Source organism: Engystomops pustulosus, chromosome 1 (genome assembly GCF_040894005.1).
Source record: "Engystomops pustulosus chromosome 1, aEngPut4.maternal, whole genome shotgun sequence".
Classification (NCBI taxonomy): Eukaryota; Metazoa; Chordata; class Amphibia; order Anura; family Leptodactylidae; genus Engystomops; species Engystomops pustulosus.
The window spans coordinates 39,841,562-39,864,295 of record NC_092411.1 but is presented as its reverse complement, the minus strand read 5'-3'; the positions used below and the strand labels follow the sequence as shown (position 1 = coordinate 39,864,295).

General features: G+C 42.7%; 2 protein-coding genes across 2 annotated transcripts in view; both read left to right on the top strand.

Annotated features, from left to right (window-relative positions):
• BDP1 (BDP1 general transcription factor IIIB subunit) overlaps positions 1 to 7,380 on the top strand; it is a 41,246-nt gene extending 33,866 nt beyond the window's left edge. The window contains exons 38-44 of the mRNA XM_072146305.1: positions 586 to 655; positions 764 to 944; positions 1,805 to 1,946; positions 2,098 to 2,125; positions 2,502 to 2,727; positions 6,198 to 6,465; positions 7,159 to 7,380. Of these exons, the coding sequence (XP_072002406.1) occupies positions 586 to 655; positions 764 to 944; positions 1,805 to 1,946; positions 2,098 to 2,125; positions 2,502 to 2,727; positions 6,198 to 6,465; positions 7,159 to 7,284 (1,041 nt within the window). The 3' untranslated portion in view covers positions 7,285 to 7,380. The remainder of the gene's footprint in view (positions 1 to 585; positions 656 to 763; positions 945 to 1,804; positions 1,947 to 2,097; positions 2,126 to 2,501; positions 2,728 to 6,197; positions 6,466 to 7,158) is intronic.
• An 8,954-nt stretch (positions 7,381 to 16,334) lies between these two features.
• Positions 16,335 to 22,734, top strand: part of MCCC2 (methylcrotonyl-CoA carboxylase subunit 2) — a 45,080-nt gene continuing 38,680 nt past the window's right edge. The window contains exons 1-2 of the mRNA XM_072138855.1: positions 16,335 to 16,589; positions 20,222 to 20,288. Coding sequence (XP_071994956.1) covers positions 16,458 to 16,589; positions 20,222 to 20,288 — 199 coding nt within the window. The 5' untranslated portion in view covers positions 16,335 to 16,457. The remainder of the gene's footprint in view (positions 16,590 to 20,221; positions 20,289 to 22,734) is intronic.

The window sequence follows — 22,734 nt, the reverse complement described above, 5'->3', positions numbered from 1 at the left end:
GTCTCAGTGTTGGGACCCCCAGGGCTCGCAAGAACAATAATACCCTGATTGAACAGAGCAGCTGGTCACACTTGCACCCTGCTGCTCTATTCATCTCTATGGTGCTAACAAGGATAACTGAGCGCCGTACTCTGCTATCTCCGTCAGTTCCATAGAGGGTCAGCGGAGTGGACGTGCACATGTCCGACCTGCCACTCCATTCTTTTGGGGAGCAATGGGGGTACAAGGGAGGTTCATTCTAATGATCTGTGGGGGTCCCACCATTTAGAACAAGTGAATGTGGATAAGAGCTTACTAGTAGTGACTGGACAATACCTTTAACTAATCAATTATGAACTAGTAGAGTTAATAGAGTGGGCGACAAAAATCAAAATCTTGATGATGGCTGGAAGCACTGGACTCCCGGTGCATAGGCAGTGCACGTTTAGGAGGGTACATTGCATTTACACATCTACTTGTAGATGACTGGAGCAACAGGATTGGGGCATAAGGATTTACTGCTGATTTGCCGTCTCCAAACCTAATGAATGGTTTACTTTTACTATGAAAGTTTTCAGCCATGGTCTTTGTGTTTGCATGTTGTAGATAAGTTACCCTGTTGTGCAAGAAGACTCTCTGCAGCAAGGATTTACATCTCAGGATGTCAGTATATCAGGTATGGGGGATAAAGATGTCATCCCTGTAACCCTTATCCGTTCCTTTAAAGTGTTTTGTCCATTTTTACATCAGCACCTGGTCTCCTAATTCCTGCTGTTATTTCCAGATTGCCTTCTAGGAGATCAGGACCCAGGAGAAGAAACTACATTTATTTTGACTCTGGTGGAAATTCCCATTACGGATGACTATGCCTATCCATGTGATTCAAGTATGGCCGAAAGTCTTCCAGCCCCTGTGTTGATTAGCTCAGGTTCCTCTCAATCCCTAACACAGAATTTACATCCCAGGTGAGAAAATGATATGTTACCAGGTTACAGCTGGATGTTCCTGCTGGCACCCCCATGCACATGAATGCTCAGCTGTGGGGAGCATGCATGTGCTCTGAATGCAGGTAATCCACACGAGGATGAAAATAGTTGGACATGTCGAAATCCAGGAATTCCACATTCTTTTGCCTAATAATAATAATTCCTTTATTTAGCGCTGCACAGAGCTTGCCAGATCAGTCCCTGTCCCCATTGGAGCTCACAATCTAATCAACCTACCAGTATGTTTTGGAGTGTGGGAGGAAACTGGAGGAAACCCGTGCAAACATGGAGAGAACATACAAACTCTTGCAGATGTTGACCCTGGGACTTGAACCCAGGTCTCCAGCTCTGCAAGGCTGTAATGCTAACCACTGGGCCACCGTGCTTCCTCATTGTACATTGGTCAGCTGGTCACCCACATGGAGCCTGCTCTCCTACAATCTGTAATACACATGTGAAAGTGAAAGGGTTCACTTTGTTATTTTGGTAGACAAACTATGCAGTTGAAGTTCTTGGTGACACAGCGTTGTAGCCGTGTCTCCTGTACACCAGTTAGATGATGACAATCATTACATAAATAAGTGATACAAGGGGGCACTGAGCTCTTTGAACCCATTGTATTGCATTGTTTTAATGCAAGACCCTGGGTTCTGGTTACCGTTCACATGTGTTTCCTTAGAAGCGCATAATTGTGGTAATAGCGGTAATTGTGACTGCACTATGAAACAAATCTGAAAAGTGACACATTTTAATAAAAGGAAAGCTTATAACCTGCTGGATGCAAGACAGATTGTATACATCATACTGATCTAGTATTGCTCTCTTCCTCCTGTACATAGTGCGGAGACTGCTTCATATGAGTCTTGTATTGACGGCCAAGATGATAAAGATCTGCTAGACCAGACCCCAAAGCAGAGAAACTCTTTGGGCATGGATGAAGGAGATAACTCTCCTCTAGAAGAGAAACCCATTATCTTAGAGGTAATTAAAGTTATTTGTTTGATATTAAAGGAGCAAGACGAGCTCTGTCTTTAATTGCAACATCAAGAAGCTCAAGGTTATAGGTTTTCTTTAAAGTTTTTTGGTTATCTTTTGTGTGAAATCTCTAACCCTTGTGTTTTTGTTTTGGCAGCAAGTCCACGTGGAAGTCAAAGATGGAGGTAAATATTTTATTACACGTAACGAATTCTTATTTGTGTGCATTTATAATAATCGCTCTTTAAAGGAAATCAACCATTTAAAAAAGTTAAAAGAATCTAATGATACTCACCTGCGCTCCGATGGCCGAATTATGTCTGCACCAGCAACTTGACCTTTCACCATTAAAGGACCAGAGATCTGAATATCTGCACAGCTGCTCTATAATGTGCTGCTCTATACAATGCAAGACCATGAAACTGCATGCATCGGTTTCAATCCCCGCCCCACCTCCTCTGTGGTTTTGATGTAGTCTCGGATGCACAATGTGAATACATCCCCATCTGCCTTTGTCTGCTCTTGATAACACATATATGTATGGTTTTGTTTTCTTTTTAGATGTTGAAGAGAAAAGTGCTGCAAAATTGTCACCTGAGGTTACAGTTCCCGTGCATAAGCCTGAAGAATCGTCTGATGTGAGAGAGGGACCTTCTAATATGTCAGCAGCCAAACCCAGTCCTGTGCCCATGGAGATGCCAGGGATTTCACAGATGGACGTATTAAACAGAAACCTGCCTCTAGTATATGCAAATCCATTAATCTCTTCTAAAACCACATTAAAAAGGTAAGTTGTCCACCTGCCGCTCCTCTGTCATGTTTCACCATGGCTTACAGGTACAACACAGTGATCGATTGCATGACTTCACTCTATCCATCCACTGTCTCTTAAAGAGAACCCGTCATGCAAAATAACCCCCTAAACTAAATATATTTTCATAAACTGCCATTAGAGAGCATTGCCTCTATCCCTTCATTGTCCCTCTACATGCCTGTAAACCTAAGCAATGAGGTCCTAAAGCTGTATGCAAATGACCTGGGAAATGTCCAATGAAGCATTAGCATATTCAAGCTGTCCAGATTATTCATGAGTGGGAGGCACAGCCACACCCCCAGTGCATGACTGACAGCCTGTATAATGATGTGCTTCCTGGTGCTGGTGGCCACACCCCCTGCAGCCTGTGTGTGTATATAGGAGAGATACAGCAGCTCTAGACAGCCATGTTACAGCAGAACATGTCAGATTCATGTGTAGCTGATGTCTGTGTCTCTCACCTGTATATTAGGAGGATGCAGCACACACACTAGCAATGCTTTACTATACATTACACACAGACATGAGCAGGGGGAGGAGAGGGGAAGGGTAACAGGGGTGACATCACTGCCTCTGACCATGTGACCAGCCTCATTTACATGATAAAAATAGATGATTTTACAATGAATAATGTATGAAATAACTAGATAAAGGCTGCAATGGGATCCTTGTGAGCTGCTCCAACAGGTAGTAGTGACAGGACTAGTGACACAGACTTGATAACTGGTGTCCATTTACCCCTCAGAAGGCTGAATAATTAAGGGAAATATTCTCTCGGTATGGATGTGTCTTAATTGGACTGATCTTAGAAGGCTTTCAAATACACTGTAATATACAGCTTCTCTGTGCCTTTTTCCTGCTCTTTCTCCTGTAGTGAGCAAAGTTTACTATTATCAGCTGCAATATTCCATTATGAAATAAAAAATAATTTGCTGCAAAGGGTTCGATACCATTTAAAGGAAATCTACCACCCGCGTGTAGGACTGGTGTGTGCCCTCTCTGGGAGGCTCCACTTTTCTTTTAAGCTTCTTATGCCCTTGTTTTTAAGAATAAAATGCTTTAAACGATTTGCAAATGAGCCTGAGGGGCTCCAGGCTCCATTAAAACCTATAGAGCCTGGAGTCCCTCAGACTCATTTGCATAATTTTGTAATCCTTTTTTAAGTTAACCCCTTCACGCTCCGTGGCGGATATATCCGCCACGGAGCGCAGTGACTTAGCGCTCAGTGGCGGATAAATCCGCCGCTGCGCTTATGCCGGCTCGGCTCTGGATCAGAGCCAAACCGGCATCGGGAAACACGGGGTGCCGGCTGTAACTAATAGCCGGCACCCCAGTGTAACACCCGCGGTCGGAGTGGGCTCCGATCGCGGGTGTGTAACCCGTTAAATGCCACGGTCAGCACGACCATCTAACATGCCTCTGGGGGTCTTTCCCCCACGATCGGCCCCCCTGAACCATTTTCGGGGGACGCCGATCGCTGCTATGGAAGTGCTGGGGTCCGATCTGGTCCCCAGCACTGCCTGCAGGCACTGCCAGTAAGATGGCGTCTGTGACGTCATCTTACTGGCATAGTGCCAGCCTATGCAAGTGCATAGGCTAACACTGATAATACCCTGCAATACATGATTATTGCAGAGTATTATCATGAACAAGCAATCATATGATTGCTTGGTCATTTCCCATGGTGGAAAAAGTGAAAAAGTAAAAAAAAATGTTATTCAATAAAAAATAAAGTAATAAATCAATAAAAATGCCCATAAGCCCCATAACATATAAAGAGACATATAACCCCAAAAAAGTCTAAATCATAACAAAAACCCCACATATATAGTATCACCGCGTCCGTAACAACCCGTAGAATACAAGTAAATCATTATTTAACCCATACGATGAACGCCGTTAAAAAAAACTATTGAAAACCCACCAAAAATTTACATTTTTACCTATTCAATCTTACAAAAAATGCCATCAAAAGTGATCAAAAAACATATGTACTCCATAATAATACTGCTGCAAAGTACAGCATGTCCCGCAAAAAACAAGCCATCAACCAGCTCCCAAGTCAAAAAAGTAAAAATGTTATGCCACTTGGAAGACGGCAATGCAAAAATGATAGATTTTTTTTCCCACATTACGGTTTTATTTGACAAATTTAGTAAAATGTAAGAAAATATATTCAAGTCTGGTATCCCCGTAATCGTATCGTCCCATAGAATAAAGCTAACATGATTATTAGGCTAAACGGTGAACACGAAAAAAAAAAAAGTCAAAAATCCAGTACAGAATTGATGCTTTTCTACTGATACCCTCAAAAACGAGTTCCTAAATTTTCAACAATAGGTGATACCAACCCCAAAATGGCAACACTGGAAAAAGCATCTCATCCCGCAAAAAAAAATGCCGTCACATGGCCCCAATAACGAAAAAGCGAAAATTTATAGCCTACAAAAGGGACCAAATAGGAAACTAAAATCCTGGCAGCTGCAGGTCCCTCCTTCCATTCTGCGCCTCGCTGTGCACCCATAAAACAAGTAACGTCCACATGTGGGGGGTCTCTGTACTTGGGAGAAAATTGCAGAACAAATTGTATGGTGGGTTTTCTATTTTTATCTTTTGGAAATGTGTAAATTTTAGGGCTAAATGAGCGTATAACCGACAAAATTTGACCATTCTAAATTTCACCGCCATTTTGATTCAATTACTATGAAGATCTCAAGAGGTTAACAATCTTCCTAAAAGCTGTTTCTGATAGTTTGAGGGGTGCAGATTTGAAAATGGGTTGATTATATACGGGGGTTTCGATACTAAATATGTAACATTTCATTCAAAACTGTATTTATCCGCAAAAGAGTAAATTCTGAAAATACGGAAAATCGCTATTCGATTTCTAAGCCGAGCGACATCAAAATATATTATCCAGACATTTCAAAAATTATGAAAATGTAAAGTAGACATATGGGAAATGTTATGCAGCAACTTATTTAGGCGGTAAATCTATCTGCCTGAAAATGTAATGATTTTGAATTTCAAAAAAGTGAGATTTTTCAAAAAATTAATCATTTTTTCTTTTTTTGGAAAATAAACGCAAAACTTATCAGCCAAAATTTACCACTAAAATGAAGTACAACATGTGGGGGAAAAACTATCTCAGAATCGCTTTGATAAGTAACAGAGTTCAAAAGTTATAACCATATAAAGTGACACAAGTCAGAATCCAAAAAATGGGGCTGAGCCTTAAGCTGTAAAATGGCTGCGTCCTTAAGGGGTTAAAAACAGGAATAAGAAGCTAAAAGAAGAGCAGATTCCGGCAGAGGAGGTACACACCAATATGTCTTTGCTTTACGAGCCTTGATCCTAGTGTTAGATGTCCTTTAAGGGTGTTTATGTCTGGAACATGCAGGATTTAACTTTTTTGCCTTAATAACTTTGTTTTGTTTTGTCAGACCTGGGAAAAAACCGTTGGGGTTTTTATCTTTGGTTTGCAAAGAAAAACAGGCCAAGAAAGTCGGTGAAGAAAACCGAAAAAAGAAAAATCTTCCTCAGCTGAAAGGTAGAAAGATTTCCCCTACAGTCCGTGGTCACCAGAAAGAAAGTCCAGATTTGAACCTGGAGAATCTCCATGACAGTGAAGTGCCTTCAGCATCGCCCATGTTGTCACCCCCAGATGTGCCGACTACTGCTACCGAAGAGGACCTCCCCTCCGTATCTCAAGTAAGTGTGTAAGAGTCACTATTTCACTATCTGGTTACAACCACTGGTATTTTCTGGTGAAGAATCCACCTTGTTGGGTTAAATGGCAGCCCCATGCCTCTTGTAGGGATTGTTTTCTTCTTTCTATCCTGCCCCTTAAGGAAACCTATCATTTTGATTTCATGCATTATAAACCAAACATACCTTGAGAGCTACACTGATGCAGAAACATATCTTGTTTTAATCCCTGAACTGAATGGTTTTGCTGAAAAAACAATTATAAAATTCAGGCTAATGAGGTTCTGTCGCTCCTTTGCCTGGCTCGGCACTTCTCCTCTTGCACTGCTCCAGAGAATGATGTAGTGTTGTGCCTGACAGGCAGAAGTAATCCATCACTGCACCATCCCCCAGCTGCTGTATATAGGTCAGGTTGATTAGTCCTGCCTGGGCAGTTCAGGAAGCTCTGTGGAATGTGTTTAGGGATGGCAAGCAGCACACAGCTTTCCCAAGGTCCTGAATTTGATAATTGTTTTTTCCAGCAAAACCATTCCGTCCAGGGATTAAAAAAGATGTTTCTGTATCAATGTAGTTACAGCATTGTCAGGGTATGTCTGCTTCATAATGCATCAAATCAAATGGTAGGTTTCCATTAAGTGCTTCATTTGGGTCATAACAAAAAAATTATATTGGTGTCTTATGTTTGTCTTGTTTCAGACTTGTGACAATCAAGATACAGAACAACAAATGGCACCCAAGTCTCCCGACCTTACTACTGAAGAAGAAGCCGCTCCGGTGTCTGAATATTTTTTTAGTGATATTTTCATGGAGGTTGATGACTGATGGAATGTGACAGAGAGCCTTGTCACAGCACAGCCGTGTTCCCAAACCATAAACCACACAACCGTGACACTTAAGTCCAGGCATGCTGGGAGATGTAGTTCTCAAGTGCCACAGGTTTGGGTGCCTGCTGTGCAGTACGTGAGCTGGATATTTCACAGGGAGGATGCCCCATGTGGAGTATTCATCCTGAATGGCCTAATTTGTAATATATGTATAAGCGTTGTGTACAGTCATACGTTATAAAATCTATTTATTTATTTAACGTTAATTTATTGGCTCATTTTGAGCTGCGAGCTGCTACATGTTGCTGTGCAATGCATTACAGCGGGCCACCTACAGGTTCAAATCCTTAAACTGTGTTAACTTGGTGATGTGGTATTGCAGGTTGGTAATGGATACATATGGGCTCACATTATGGTAGAGAGTCGCACCATCCCAGGGCATTTTCAGTATTTAGTTTGGCAATGAACATTGACATTCATTTATGCAATTCCATTTATCTACAAAGACTGGGCCATTTGTCTTCTGTAGTTTGCATCTGTTCTTGGTCGCATCAGCATTTACCTCTGTTGTCTATCAGTCTCTTAAGCTGACCTCATTTTTTATTTAAAGGTTTGTGTCGTCACAACCATATAATCTCTACCCACAAATCCCAATCAGCAGAACAGTGGACTTGTAGTTCCTATGCATTGCCCTATGGTGAATATGATTTCCAGGATCTGCTTACTGTAAGGTGTCCCAGTATCCGTTACTTATAAGTTACTGGTGTCCATAACAAATTTGTCTTGCACTTGACGTAATTATATGGGACAGCTGTCAGGATGTCGCAGATAAAGTAAGTCCTGTTTACTAAAAGTTCATTCTAGGGACATTTGGTCCCTCCTTTTGTCAAATGTCATGTGTCTTAGCAATTGGATCCCTAGTAATCATACATGTATCTCCTTAATCATGTGGATAAGGGATAAATGTATTTTCGGAAATAAAATCTTGACTGGTTGTGTCCATTACAGCAAATAAATGTTATTGTTTGTATAATGAAAAGTTATACAATCTTCCAATATACTTTCTGCACCAATTCTTCCTGTTTCTCTAGATCTCTGCTTGATGTCATAAAATGTTGCAATATTTAAGATCACTGCTTGCTGCCTTTTTAATAGAATACTTCATACTTTCTGTGAAGGCTCTGTCCTGCCCATACACACAGGTGTATGACCGGCTACAAAGCAAGGCCCCATCACATCACCAGGACCATCTCCTTTAAGAAAACCTTAAAGGGAACCTGTCACCAGGAGACCCATTTTTAGCACTCCCCCAGTCCCCACAGAACATAGTACATACACTGCCAAAGTGTTTTTGTATAAAAAAAAATAGGTTTTACTGAAAAAAAGATATGTTATATTGTACCTTTCATTGGCATCTGCTGTGTGACTATGCACTCGTCCACTGGGAGTGGCTGGAAAGGAGCAGTTTCCCCCCCACCCTTGGTAAATCACTCCTCCATGTGTCCTTTATAAATATATGAAAACACCAATTACTTGCTTAGCAACGCCCCCTGCTCCTCTACAGCCATTCCCGAGTGAGGGGAGTTACAGCAAGGTGCAATATAACATATCTTTTTTTTCTGTAAAACCTATTTTTAATACAAAAACACTTTGGCAGTGTATGTACTATGCTCTGTGGGGACTGGGGGAGTGCTAAAAATGGGTCTCCTGGTGACAGGTTCCCTTTAAAGAATTCTATTGAATGACTGCAAGCAGAGATCTTGAACCTCCCTAAAGATTGTAACAGAATGTTAAACTGCAAATGTGTAGAATTTTACATAATAAAATAACATAGGTTTGCTCAAATTTGTTTTATTCCATGTCTGGTAAATTTTAAAACTTTTTGCTGATCTATAAATAAAATGAAAGAAGGAGTTAACTTCCACTACAAGACAGATTCCTGTTATCAATATTTAAAGCAAATCTACCTTCCAAATCCATCATGATAAACCAGGGGGACTTTCTCCTAGATCCAGGCACTATGACTGGGGTAATCTAATTATATTTCTTAACCATGGCCTCCTTCTTAAAAATCAACTTTGAAAATTATGCTAATATTCCATTGTCAGAACATGTCTCACTGTTCCCCTATTCTCTCCCTCCTCCCTCTACCTGTGTAAGAAGGTGCAGGTAGAGACCTGCTGTTTGTAACAACCAGCTCTGGAAACGCCCCTCAGGCTCAATTGCATAATTTTAAAAGTTGATTTTAGAAGGAAGGTTAATCATGATGGATTTTGTTTAAGGCTCCCCTTTAAGTTATAAGGATATCCTAAATGGAACATGTCAGCTGTTTGGACCCTATTTGCAGACCTCCTGACTTTTTAAAAATGAATAGTAAATGTTAAATCTGATGTCCGTTGCTCCTGCAAGTGCCCTGTAGGTGGTTCAAAAGTGTTCCCACCCCTCTGCAGTCAGCGTCTCCTGCACCACCACCTTTTTTTGCGAGGTGGCTGTTACCTCCAAACATTATACCACTAAGGCTACATTCACACTGCCGTTGCCCGCCCGTACCGTACAGTGCACAGTGAGAGGAGGAGGAGGTGAGCGTCGTATAGATGTCCCCCATACGTCAGTGTGAATATAGCCTTAGTCTCTATCTGTTTACTTATGTGAAAACTGCTGGCACACTTCCTTACAGGGGCTTCTTTTAAAGGAGTTTTCCAGTTTACACAAATAGAGGATTTTTTTGTATGATATTTAAAACTCTGCAAACCTGTTTTGCTTGTTTCCAGTGCGAGCAGAACATGTAACCGCACCCAGAGACCAGTGATGGTGTGCGGGGACTATGTGCATGTGTGGGACATTTTTAGATCCATGGAAGCAAACACTGGAGGAAAAGAGGATTTCCAAGATGATTTCCAGTTGTACCTTTTGAAATCGGCAGTAGTGGGAAAGCCCCTGTCCTTATTGGTTTATAATTGGGGGGGGGGGGGGGGGGGGCTTTAGAGAAAACGGGTCCACTGGCTAACCATTTTAACCCCCCACATAGTACATGGTTAGATCATCCAAGAATACACCATTGCTACAGAAGGGAAATATTGTATTTCTATCCTCCTACAATAGACAAAGGAGCCCATTGGGCAGGCACTGTAGACATGATACAGTCATTTCTATAGGAATAAATGATGACCATACACTGCAGAGATCTGAAACCATACACTCAAATCTACATTCTATATTATATACAGCTCAAGAACAAAGTGCAATTTTCCAGACAATGGGTACAAATAGATATGTGTGTTGTCTTCATACCATGTAAGGCTCTTTTTGGTTGGTTTTTGAATGTTTTGCTCCCCTTGAATGTAGTGCACTTTTTTTTTACCTTAATTCAATTAAGTTCAATTTTCTCTTTACTCTCAAACTATATTTTATTTGGGCATTTGTAACTATGTATAAAATGTACAATATGTAAAATAAATAAATTCTAGTGTTTTAAATCATATTTGTCTTCGTCTTTCATACTTGCAGCATCGGATATGCTCTTTTTCATATTTGGCCTAAAGTTCAGTGTTGAGATGTGGGGGTCATTTGCTCATAAATGAAATGTCATCCACAGAAAGGCCTGTAGGAAGCCTTATTGGGGGGGGGGGGGGGAGTATACAATGATATTTGTCACCAGACATGTTTTAGTAGTCCATAGGGTTGTTTCATCAAGAACTATTAGGAGTGTGAATCTGTGGAATAGGTGAGCTCAGGAGCTGGTCACAGCAGAGACTGCAGAGAGCTTAGGGGGATAGATACCTTCTTACAGCAAAATAACATTGATGTTTATATTATTATATATAACTGTGTTTCTTTGCATTCCTTCCCTTCCTTGCGACCATGCTAACTCCTGAAGAATTTTGTGGCCTTTTCAGGCCAGACCACAAAATAGCAATTGGCAACTTGTAGAAGAAGATGGCAGCTGTATGCCACATTTTAGGTGTCTGTTACACATGTTGGCGCACTACAGAATGTCACATATGTCTGTCTATATACTCATTGAGTCACGATTGGACCGCTATTCTTTATAAGCGTCACCTCTGTCTGCCCCTGAGATTGGCACCTCTTTCTTTATTCACCGCTTTATGGTAATGGCCAATTCTAGGTAAGAGGTCGCAATACGATCCCCGTTAACCAGCTGATTTAATAAAATGTGGACATCAACCCATTGCAAAATTTTCAGACCAGAGGTTGTTGTCCATCCCTGCCTTCTCGTAGTGATTAGCATCTGGTCGCTTGGTAGATTGGCAGAACCCTCGGTGCATTATCATTGGCTTACCGTAGGACGAGCCCTCTCTCAATATAGCGCCAGGATAGGCCCTTAACTGAGGCCGGTCTAGCTCCGCCCTGTAGAGGCGTGGCGTTATCCTTATATCTCGCGCGTTCAGCCGCACGCGCACACGGCCGCAACAGAGCCGGACAATGTTTGACGGGTGCATGTGAAATCTATGCATGCACCAACTTACCTATCCTATAGGTTTAATCTTAGGCCTCTGATGACACATCTCCCGGTTGGGAGATGTAGAAACGCGTCAGGCGGAGGTTAATTATAGGATTAGCTTGAGTGTTTGAACACCAATGTGAACTGCACTTGATGAGGTTTTGTGTTACGTGGCATAGTACAGTGAATACAAACTCAGTAAATAGGCTGCACTGATACCACACACATTCTTACTCAGTAGTATCCAGGAATATAAGTGTGATCGGGAGTGTTTGAAAATCAGAATCCCGATGCCTGTGTATACACTGAATGCCTGATCGAATCTTGTGGCTGTTGAGTGGCCCGATTTTAATAGGTCTTAATAAAGTATTTGGATTTTAAGTGTTCTAATTTTCAGGCAGTTAATATCTTTCCACTCAACTTGGAAATTTTTGTAAAAAAAATTTTTTTTTTTTTTACAGAATGTCACACAACCCAAAAGTCTTGTGCAATAATGTTTGACTTGCCCAATAAACACTGCAGAACTGGTGCACATAGAGGTCTGTTGAAAATTACCTGCATATTGCCCATTAGCACTTACAGCAGACACTGACATACTTATTAAAGGGGTTGGCCACTCATATGTAAGTTACCAGTGTGCTTTTTATGCCTTGTGAAAAAACCATGAATGTTTATCAAGTGATTCAGCATTCCAGCTACTTATTTTGTGCTGTTTGCAGATGTGATTCTTTGTGAGCGTATGGCCAGGCAGTGCTTATCATGTAATAGTATTGTATGGAAATGGTTTCTATAACCAAGTAAGGCCCCTTTCACACTTGCGTTTTTCACGCAACTTGCATTGCACTCTGACCTATTGTAACTAATGGGTCTTTTCAGACTTGCATTTTTTTTCACGACGACACTTGTGCGTTTAAATCTCAGCATGCTCTACTTTTGCAAGTCACGCGCATGAGAAACGTACCATACGTCTATGGTGACGCATTGCACTCTGAGACGCATGCATGTCCAATGTGTTTTTCACGCATCGATTGCCATAGAAAAGATATAGCTCAGTCCTGAGTCCTTTCACGCGCATTACCTGCGCGTGAAAAACGCATTGAAATTGCATTGAAAACGCACGTGAAAAACCGAGACACTGAACAAACTCTGACTGAAAATTGATTGCACTATGATGCAAAATGTGCGTTTTTCACTGAGCAAACCCTGATCGCACCCTGATCAAACTCTGACGTGATCTGCAACGCAAGTGTGGAAGGGGCCTAAGAGATAAGGTCGACACATCTGTACCTGCAGGTGATTGTCCATACATTAAAAAAAACTACTTTTTTTAGAGGTACAATGAGCAACAACACCTTGAGCTGAAGCTATATAGACACAATCAGTAGATATAGTGCAGCTTCCTCTCTCATACTATCTGCCTCTAATTAGTGGTCATCCCTATACAGACTCCAACATCAATAGCAAGAAGCTATGGGAAAACCATTTTGTCGGAACAATACTAAAACTTAATATAGACCACATTGACAATCCAGACAAATGTATTTTTATCTTTCAATTGGTAGATTTATACGCTATTACTTATTATTACTTACATCCCATCTCCCCCTCCTGATCCAATTTCAATTTAAACAGCATAAAAGGAACTTCATAAATATCACATTTCTCAATGTTCTTAAACCAAACAACTGGCAAAAATACACGGAGCATCTTTCCCATGCAGCCCAATAATATCCTTGTTTCCCTTCAACAGCACATAAGTCTGCAGCCCGACACTACATAGAAATATATACAGCCCTCTCCACACCCTCTTATTGATCTATGCCCAGTAGTCATGTGTTGTACAAGCTGACTCTAAGAGCAGTCTCTTACGTGAACAAGGGGAGTCGGCTCACTTAAAGGGGTTTTCCCATCTGGGCATTTTACATTTAATTCATTTTCCATATGTAAACATTTCTTCAATTGGATGTTATTAAAAAATGTTCCTGTGTGAAGATAATTTCTCCTAAATGTAGCCATGTTGTCCCTTAGAAACGAGATAGCTTCCCCGGATACGACAACCCCGCACTCTGGCTGCGATGGCCAGGCATGCACTAGTGTGGCTTGCCTGACCACCTAGTTCAGTGATGGGCAACCTTTTGAGCTTGGTGTGTCAAAATTCACCAAAAAACCGAGCATAACTCGGGTGGTGTGTCAACTTGAGAAAAAAAACATAATTTTGTGATATTTATAGTTTAAATAACAAATATGTATAATTATTTAACTTCTAGGGTACTTTAACCCTAGGTTGTCTGATTGATCCTACCATATACTGGCATACTACATTATGGCAGTGTATGGGGATATTCCACATCATCTATTACTATGTGCAAATCGCACATTGTAATAGATCGGCTCCAATCAGACAGGTGTGGAAATGCTTAGTAACCTGCAAACTTCGTCATGAAAGTAAACAGGTTATAGTGAGTCGCAGGTGCCGCTGTCTGCATCTCCCTCATGAGGAGCAAAATAATCACAATGTCTGGCGATTTGCAAGGCGTTGTGATTATTTCAGGGCTTGTACGTCACAAAACTGACACACAAGCACAGATGACTTTCATCATACAGTACACTGACATTACTCACTGTATGATGTCTTGTATGTATGATGAGAGTGGTTGTCGACCCTCATCCCTGCTGTGGAGATGGTCAGTGTAGAGGTGACCTACCACAACAACTCCCCCCAGCACAACTATCAGGAGCTGCAGAGGAGTTTCTGGAGTTGATGGTCGGGTCAACTCTCCTGGTGCTGAGCCCCAGGATGATACCTGTGCTGACAGGAGACACGAGGCACAGCTCTCACAGGGGGAGGGGCCGGCTCGGCAGAGGAGGAGGAAGTGCTGTGAGCTCAGTGCATGACAATCTCTCAGCCTACCGGCTACTTCACCTGGCCGTGTAGGAGCCAAGGATGAAACTTAACTCTCCGGCGGCCGTGTGTCACTGAAGATGGCTAGGCGTGTCAGTACTGACACGCGTGTCATAGGTTAGCCATCACTGACCTAGTTTCAGCAATCATTACCACATGGAGTAACTCCCATTTCATATACAAAAACTTTGTTTCTTTGTGCAATCACTACAACCGAGGTGGTCGTATCCAAGGATTCGTATGACTACATTTATGAGAAATTATCTTCACACTGGAACATTTATTTTGAATAACATTAATTGAAGAAATGTGTGTGTGTGTGTATATGTATATATATCTCAGATTAATAAAATTGAATGTGAATGCCCAGACAAGAATACCCCTTTAACCCCGCCCCCTTCAACCCAATACAATCGGGTTAACAGTGGTGTGGATTGGGGTTGCAGGCTGGACTTTGGACTGTAATGAGCTAGCTCACTAAGGCCGGCTAAGGGAGGGAGAATTATCTTATTCCTCAGAACGTACATACTGCAGAACAGTAGGCTTTAATCACGTGCTCTGTTCTCCTGTATTAGGGACAATATTAGCTGCAGGTCTGCATTATCCAGAACCTAAAGCTCTAGTGGGAGCCCCTCCCTGTCTCCAAAGTGGTGGAGGCCCTGGGGCGTGCGCCCTGGGAGCCCTCCCTGTAATCCTGTCATGGCTGCAGGGAAAATGTGAGTATCTCATTGTAATTTACAGCAAAATTTTATACATTTTTTGAGGGGAGCGTGCATGAGCGAATCTGCAGTAAATGAGGATAGCTTCGGACAATGCCCTTGTACCTGTTTAGTGTTTGACACACAATGGTGATTGGTGCCGATATACAGTAATTATGCCTCTTTAGTAGGGAGGAGCAGAGTGTGCCCTTATCTGAACCTGAAAGTTCTGTTTGGGCCCAAACTCTCACCTGCAATCAGTTCAATTTTTCCAGGGGACCTTCACTCTCTCTCTGCTGTCACCAGGGACAATTGATCCTCAGAAAATGGAGACATAGAGTTATTACAATTAGAGATAAGTGTTTCCGTTGAGGGTGCGTTTACACAATACATTGCGTCACGTTTTTTATGCGTTTTTGACGCATTATGAAGTAACATGGAAATGCAATGTAACCTCAGCTGAAGTCTTTGAAATCTGTAAAAAACGCATCGCATTGTGTGAACGCGCCCTTAGGCATGGTTCCTCACAAATATTTTGCCAAATAGCCAATCCAAGACACTGACTCCACTGGCAACTGGCCATGGCTATAATTGGCCAGGGGTGTCCAGGTTCTGTGGGATGAACCCAAACGGAAACATTGGGTGCACTCCCCTCCAACTACAAGGTCACAGCCAAATGCATTTCAGAGAAAGGAGAAATTTATATGAAGTACCAATTAGATTCCACCTTATATATTTTCTAGCTTGTATAAGACATATAACTAGCAGTTTGATTGGTCAGTTTGAAATTACTTTAGAAACCAATCAGATTGAAGTTCTTATTTTCCAGTACAAGTTCATATTTGAAAGGAAGCATGCCATTGGCGGCTACGTCTCTGGACACAAGCTTTATAGATCTAATAGTCGCTATAGAGGAGATCCATACGAGCTGTATACGTCCTGATGAGTAGAGAGAGGCGGGCGGATGGCGCTGGTTGGAGCAGGCGCTGGGTGTGCGCGCGGTCACGTGCCGACCTACGTGTCACGTGGGTGGTGTGACCCGCAGCAGCGTCCTCTCCTGAGCACTCAGCCGGTCGGGGCAGTGAGCTGCTCCCTGTAGCCCCGCAGAGATGCTGCACACAATGCGGCCCCGGTGGGGTCTCCTGAGAGGACGCTGCATGGGCTCTCTCCGGCGACTCTACCACGGAGACAAGGTGGCCACGGTCGGCTCCAGACCAGACTCTAACTCCCCGGCTTACCAGGTACAGTAGTAGGCCTGTCCCCCGGCTCAGGGTCACATAGACCATTGCCTGCCTGTAGCACGGACACTGCACTACAACACCCAGCATGCCGTGTGCAGGATCGGGGGTTGTAGTCACACAACAGCTGGAGGCCCACACATGTCAAGACTACAACTCCCAGCGTGCCATGTTCTGCTGGGGGTTGTAGTCACACAGATCACTTTTGACCTAGTCCCCATCATAGTGAATGAGTGATTAAGTCACCTAGGGATCACCATGAACCCCTCAGTGATCAGAGTGGTGGTCTGCAAGTATGACCTCTGCCCCATGCACTGCCTGACCTGACACATCTGAATTTCCACGACATTGAGAGTTGTTAAAATTTCATTCATTTTACTTACACTGGTGGGTATCGAGTCAATTAACGAAAATGTTTGTGACCTGATTTGAATGGGGTTGTGTCACTAACAATGACATGTTAACATGTTTGCAATGGACACAAATTACCAATTTTGCCTCGTTCTCAATACATTGACTTGCCAGTGTTTCCACTACCTTGTCAGTATCACTTTACAGTTGTCAACGGCTACGTCCTGCTTAGCAGCCCTGTAAGCGGGTCAGACTCCTGCTCATTAAGTCAGAACCATGAATCCGGGGCAGTTCAGAAAAGGATACGTGGCATTATGGCTATTAAAGGACATCTACCACCAGGATGAAGGATAGTAAACCAAGCACACTGACATACTGGTGTGTGCCCCCTCTGGCATGATCCACTCTCCCTTAAGCTTTCTATGCTCTTTTTTTTTTTTTTTTTTTTTTTTTTAAGAAAAAAAGGCTCTAAAATTATGCTAATGAGCCCAAGACGCTCCAGTAACATCTATGTAACCTGGAGCCCCTGAGGCTCATTTGCATAACTTTAAAAACTACTTTTTGTAGAACCCAGCGCATAAGAAGCTAAAAGAAGAGCAGATCCTGTCGTAGGGGGCACACACCAGTATGTGAGTTTGCTTGGCTTACAATCCTTGATCTGGTGATAGATGTCCTTTAATATCTCAGACTGTAAGCTCTTGTGAGCAGCACCCTCACTTGTTTCATATGACTTTGTACTCTGTAATGTAATATTATATTTGTATACACTCACCGGCCACTTTATTAGTTACACCATGCTAGTAACGGGTTGGACCCCCTTTTGCCTTCAGAACTGCCTCAATTCTTCGTGGCATAGATTCAACAAGGTGCTGGAAGCATTCCTCAGAGATTTTGGTCCATATTGACATGATGGCATCACACAGTTGCCGCAGATTTGTCAGCTGCACATCCATGATGCGAATCTCCCGTTCCACCACATCCCAAAGATGCTCTATTGGATTGAGATCTGGTGACGGTGGAGGCCATTTGAGTACAGTGACCTCATTGTCATGTTCCAGAAACCAGTCTGAGATGATTCCAGCTTTATGACATGGCGCATTATCCTGCTGAAAGTAGCCATCAGATGTTTGGTACATTGTGGTCATAAAGGGATGGACATGGTCAGCAACAATATTCAGGTAGGCTGTGGCGTTGCAATGATGCTCAATTGGTATCAAGGGGCCCAAAGAGTGCCAAGAAAATATTCCCCACACCATGACACCACCACCACCAGCCTGAACCGTTGATACAAGGCAGGATGGATCCATGCTTTCATGTTGTTGATGCCAAATTCTGACCCTACCATCCGAATGTCGCAGCACAAATCGAGACTCATCAGACCAGGCAACTATATTCCAATCTTCTACTGTCCAATTTCGATGAGCTTGTGCAAATTGTAGCCTCAGTTTCCTGTTCTTAGCTGAAAGGAGAGGCACCCGGTGTGGTCTTCTGCTGCTGTAGCCCATCTGCCTCAAAGTTCGACGTATTGTGGTTGAGAGATGCTCTTCTGCCTACCTTGGTTGTAACGGGTGGCGATTTGAGTCACTGTTGCCTTTCTATCAGCTCGAACCAGTCTGCCCATTCTCCTCTGACCTCTGGCATCAACAAGGCATTTCCGCCCACAGAACTGCCGCTCACTGGATGTTTTTTCTTTTTCGGACCATTCTCTGTAAACCCTGGAGATGGTTGTGCGTGAAAATCCCAGTAGATCAGCAGTTTCTGAAATACTCAGACCAGCCCTTCTGGCACCAACAACCATGCCACGTTCAAAGGCACTCAGATCACCTTTCTTCCCCATACTGATGCTCGGTTTGAGCTGCAGGAGATTGTCTTGACCATGTCTACATGCCTAAATGCACTGAGTTGCCGCCATGTGATTGGCTGATTAGAAATTAAGTGTTAACGAGCAGTTGGACAGGTGTACCTAATAAAGTGGCCGGTGAGTGTATGTTCCCTATGATTTGCAAATCGCTAAGGAATATGATGGCGCTGTATAAATAAAGATTATTATTTCTGGTTGTGATTCCTAGTTTCAGCTAAATATGTGTGAGGCTGACCTGCTTATGTTGCTGTAGGCAGAATGTAACCCTTGACAACTATAACTTGGTTATGGTTTTATATTACAAACATGCTCAAAATGCTTTGCTCTAATTCCAGAAATCCATAATAATTAGTGACACAACCCCTTTAAGAGTGATTTGTGCAATATCTGGCAGCAGTTCACTGGCTTCATCATTTTCCTGTATGTGGCTTATTCCCTGGGCAGATTTGAGACAGATATTTTTTTTCCATAATAAAGTTTATTACTTTTTAAGCAGGGAAAAACAGAACATAACAGAAAAGGTAGATTAGTGGGTTTTAGACAGATTTACGCATACAATTTACATACAAAAATCCTCCACTCCCAGGGTCATGTTAAAGAAGTAAACAAATGTGGGTGAAGTGAAGCTGCACTTTTTCATGTGAATTGTGCAATATTATATTCTGGAACGTCTGTTTTACTGTTAACATAACTTTATAACAATATGCTAATGCATCGAAGGCGCTCTTACTCCTACGTCAGCCGAGCGCCTCCTGGCTCCATCCGCTAAAACATTATACATGCCCCTTCATAAAAATTCATCCCTTGAATCACCCACAGGCTGCAGACAGCCAGTGATGTCACCCATCTGTCTGTAAATCTCGCCGTCTCCGGCCGGCTGTGCAAGCTGTAAAGTTACTGCGCATGCTCAAGATTTACAGACTAACGCAATGATTGCAGACACCTTTGATAACTGCATGGGGATCAGTGGCACGGCCACATTACGGCCCCCAGAGAGGTCCATAGCACCTGGTCAAAGTGCGGTGAGGATAAGGTGTCTGACCACACCATGACCGTGCAGGGCGACTTCCCCCAAAATATATGACGTCCTATATTCTGACATTTCTACGGCACAGCCGTTTGGCTTTCACTAGAGAGGGGAGGGGTGAGCAGCGCTCACCCTTCCTCCCTCTTGTACCCGGATTAGCATACATCTGTCTTCATAAGTTGGAAATTGCAGCCTGGAGCCAGAGTGCACTAAATTATCAGCATCCAGAGCCCCTCAGGCTCATCTACATATTTTTATAAAGTTGTTTTCTCTGCAATCCAGGAGTTCCCCTAAAGGTAACGAGCATGAGGACAGTCTACCATGAATTACCTGGCTGATGATGTCCTTTAATATATGTTCTTTTACTAAATCCCGCCTAATGTTCCATTTTTTTAGGAGAGCTATGAGAGGATGAAAGCGTTAGTAACGGAGCTGCAGGAAAAAGCTGACAAGATCCGGCTGGGTAAGTGACCCCAGAATGTCCTCTGTACATGTCATGTATGGCGTCACACATGGTAATGATACATGCACACAAGATCCTGATTGCATCTGCATCTATTCTTAATGAGAACCTGTCATCAGGATCTCACATTTTCACCTAATGACAGGCTCCCGTAGTCTGTTTAATACTAATGCCTAATATGCTTTTATAATTAACATTACTGCTTCCGCCCACTTTTAAAAGTTGATAAAAGTATATGTGGCTCCATGGAAGCCAAATGCATCCAGTCACGGAGTCCTCCTGATTCTGTGCACACACCTCACCCCCTCCCTCATGCAAACAATCTCTTATGCCCTCAGTGCCTTCACATACATCACTGCAATTCTTATGCGCATTAATAATTGTCTTGTATAAATTGTAGTCTATTAACATTATCAACAATCTATTTGAGTTGTTTATTAGTGAAAATCTAGTACTCGTCATAAGTGAAAAATACTCCTTAAGAATTGTATGAGGCATACTACTCTTCTGGGAAAAATTTTATTGTAAAAGCAGATAAGGGAATTAGTAATAAACAGATGTTGGAATCTGTCTGGTAAAAATGTTAAAAATCCTGATGACAGGTTTGCTTTAAAGTGTAATTAAACTTTTTACAAAATTGCTTAAATCAATAGTGCAGATGATAATAGTAAACTTTGTAATATATGTTTAGCAACGAAATCTGTTCCTGTCTCCTTAAGGGTATATCTTGTGGAATGGCTTCTGGATTGGCCCCGACCGTAATCCCATGGCCTTTCCGCAGAAACCAGTTGCAATCTGGTTGTTTCAGATGTCAGCAATACAACCTCAAAGGGAATGATAAGCGAGGGGCACTTACTTATAGATCTAGGCGCCATGACTGTGGTGTCCTTCTTATATTTGGTATTTATGGCCTCCCATCTTCTTAAGTCAACTACAAGTATGCCAATGATCCAGGAGGGCTCTGGGGGTTGTTATGAGGGGCTGCTCGGTGGCTATTACTCTGTGCATTTCCACCTCCCACGGTGTGCCAAAACTTCCTCTGCTGCAGCGAGATTACATCAGGCAAAGGGAGGGTGAGACAGTGTAACAGCCTGTGAAGCCAGTGCACGGATGGCTCTGGTAACGCCTCCTAGAGCCCTTCTGGTTCATTAGCTTAATTGTAAAAGTTGATTTCAGTAGGTGCCTGGATCTATGAATAATTCCTGGTTTATCATGATGGATTTTAATAGTAATTTCCTAAAATTACATTTAGACCTCATGGACACGACCATATGGTCTTTTCTGTATATACGGCGGTATTCTAGCCGTAAATACGGGACGTATTTTAACAGTATGGTAACTTTTGTACCGTATCCATAGCAAATACGGTGGGCTGGCAGATTATGGATGGCTGACTATTGGCTGACGGAATGCACCTCCCAATGGTTCTGGATACTACATGTATATACGGCAGCATACAGTGCACAGCCGTATGCAACAAGTATTTTATACGTTCCCATTGACTTCTATGGGCTGTACAGAAAGGAAATACGGTGGAAAATAGTATAGGCTGTATATTTTTAGACCTCCTGCTCATGGTTCGGTACAGTGGACAGTACGGCCTTATTAACCATTTGAATGCATGAGGCCGTATATACGTCCGTTTTTATACGGTTGTGTATATGAGAAATCTGTGTCCGGTACCTAACACTGTGGGAAGTCTTTACTTTGCTTATAGTCAACTGTGAACTTTTCCTCTGTATGAATGGAGTTTTGCCAGCAAGTACAAGTTATTTTACATTTTTGGAGTAGTAAGTGATTTTGTGAACCTCATAGATTCTCCTCCTTCCGCTTGTCTCCGGATCATTGTAGTTTTTGTCTTAAAGTATGTGAACCCCTTACTGTTTGTACAGCACCGTGGGATTATTGATGCTCTATTAATAATAATACCGTAGATGTGAATATTTTCATAAAATACAGTTCTAGGTATTGGGAGCATCATAATAAGGGCTTACATAACAATCCCTGGTGGTGGAAATGCAATATTATGTGAATGTAACTAGTGGCTTGTGTCAAATATCGGACCTGGCCACAGCAGGTGTGTTCTGTACACACAGATCAGGGCCGGCTCCAGGTTTTAGTGGGCCCCTGGGCGACAGAGTCTTAGTGGGCCCCTCCGTGGGCCGCCCTCCAGTGGCCACACTGCCCCCCTTCCACCTGCGGACACACTGACCCCCCCCCCCTTCCACCTTCGCAGCGCCTGCAGCTGTCTTCGGCCTGGACCTCCCGTACGCGCTGGCTCTGAAGCCGGCACACTTGATCCGATGACGTCATCATGTGCGCCGGCTTCAGAACCGTCACATACCCTGCGGAGCGCCGCATCGTGGGAACCGGGACAGGTGAGTTTTAGATTCTGCCTCTATCAGAGCAGCATAGAGGCAGAAAAGTGATCAATCCGGATGGTGAT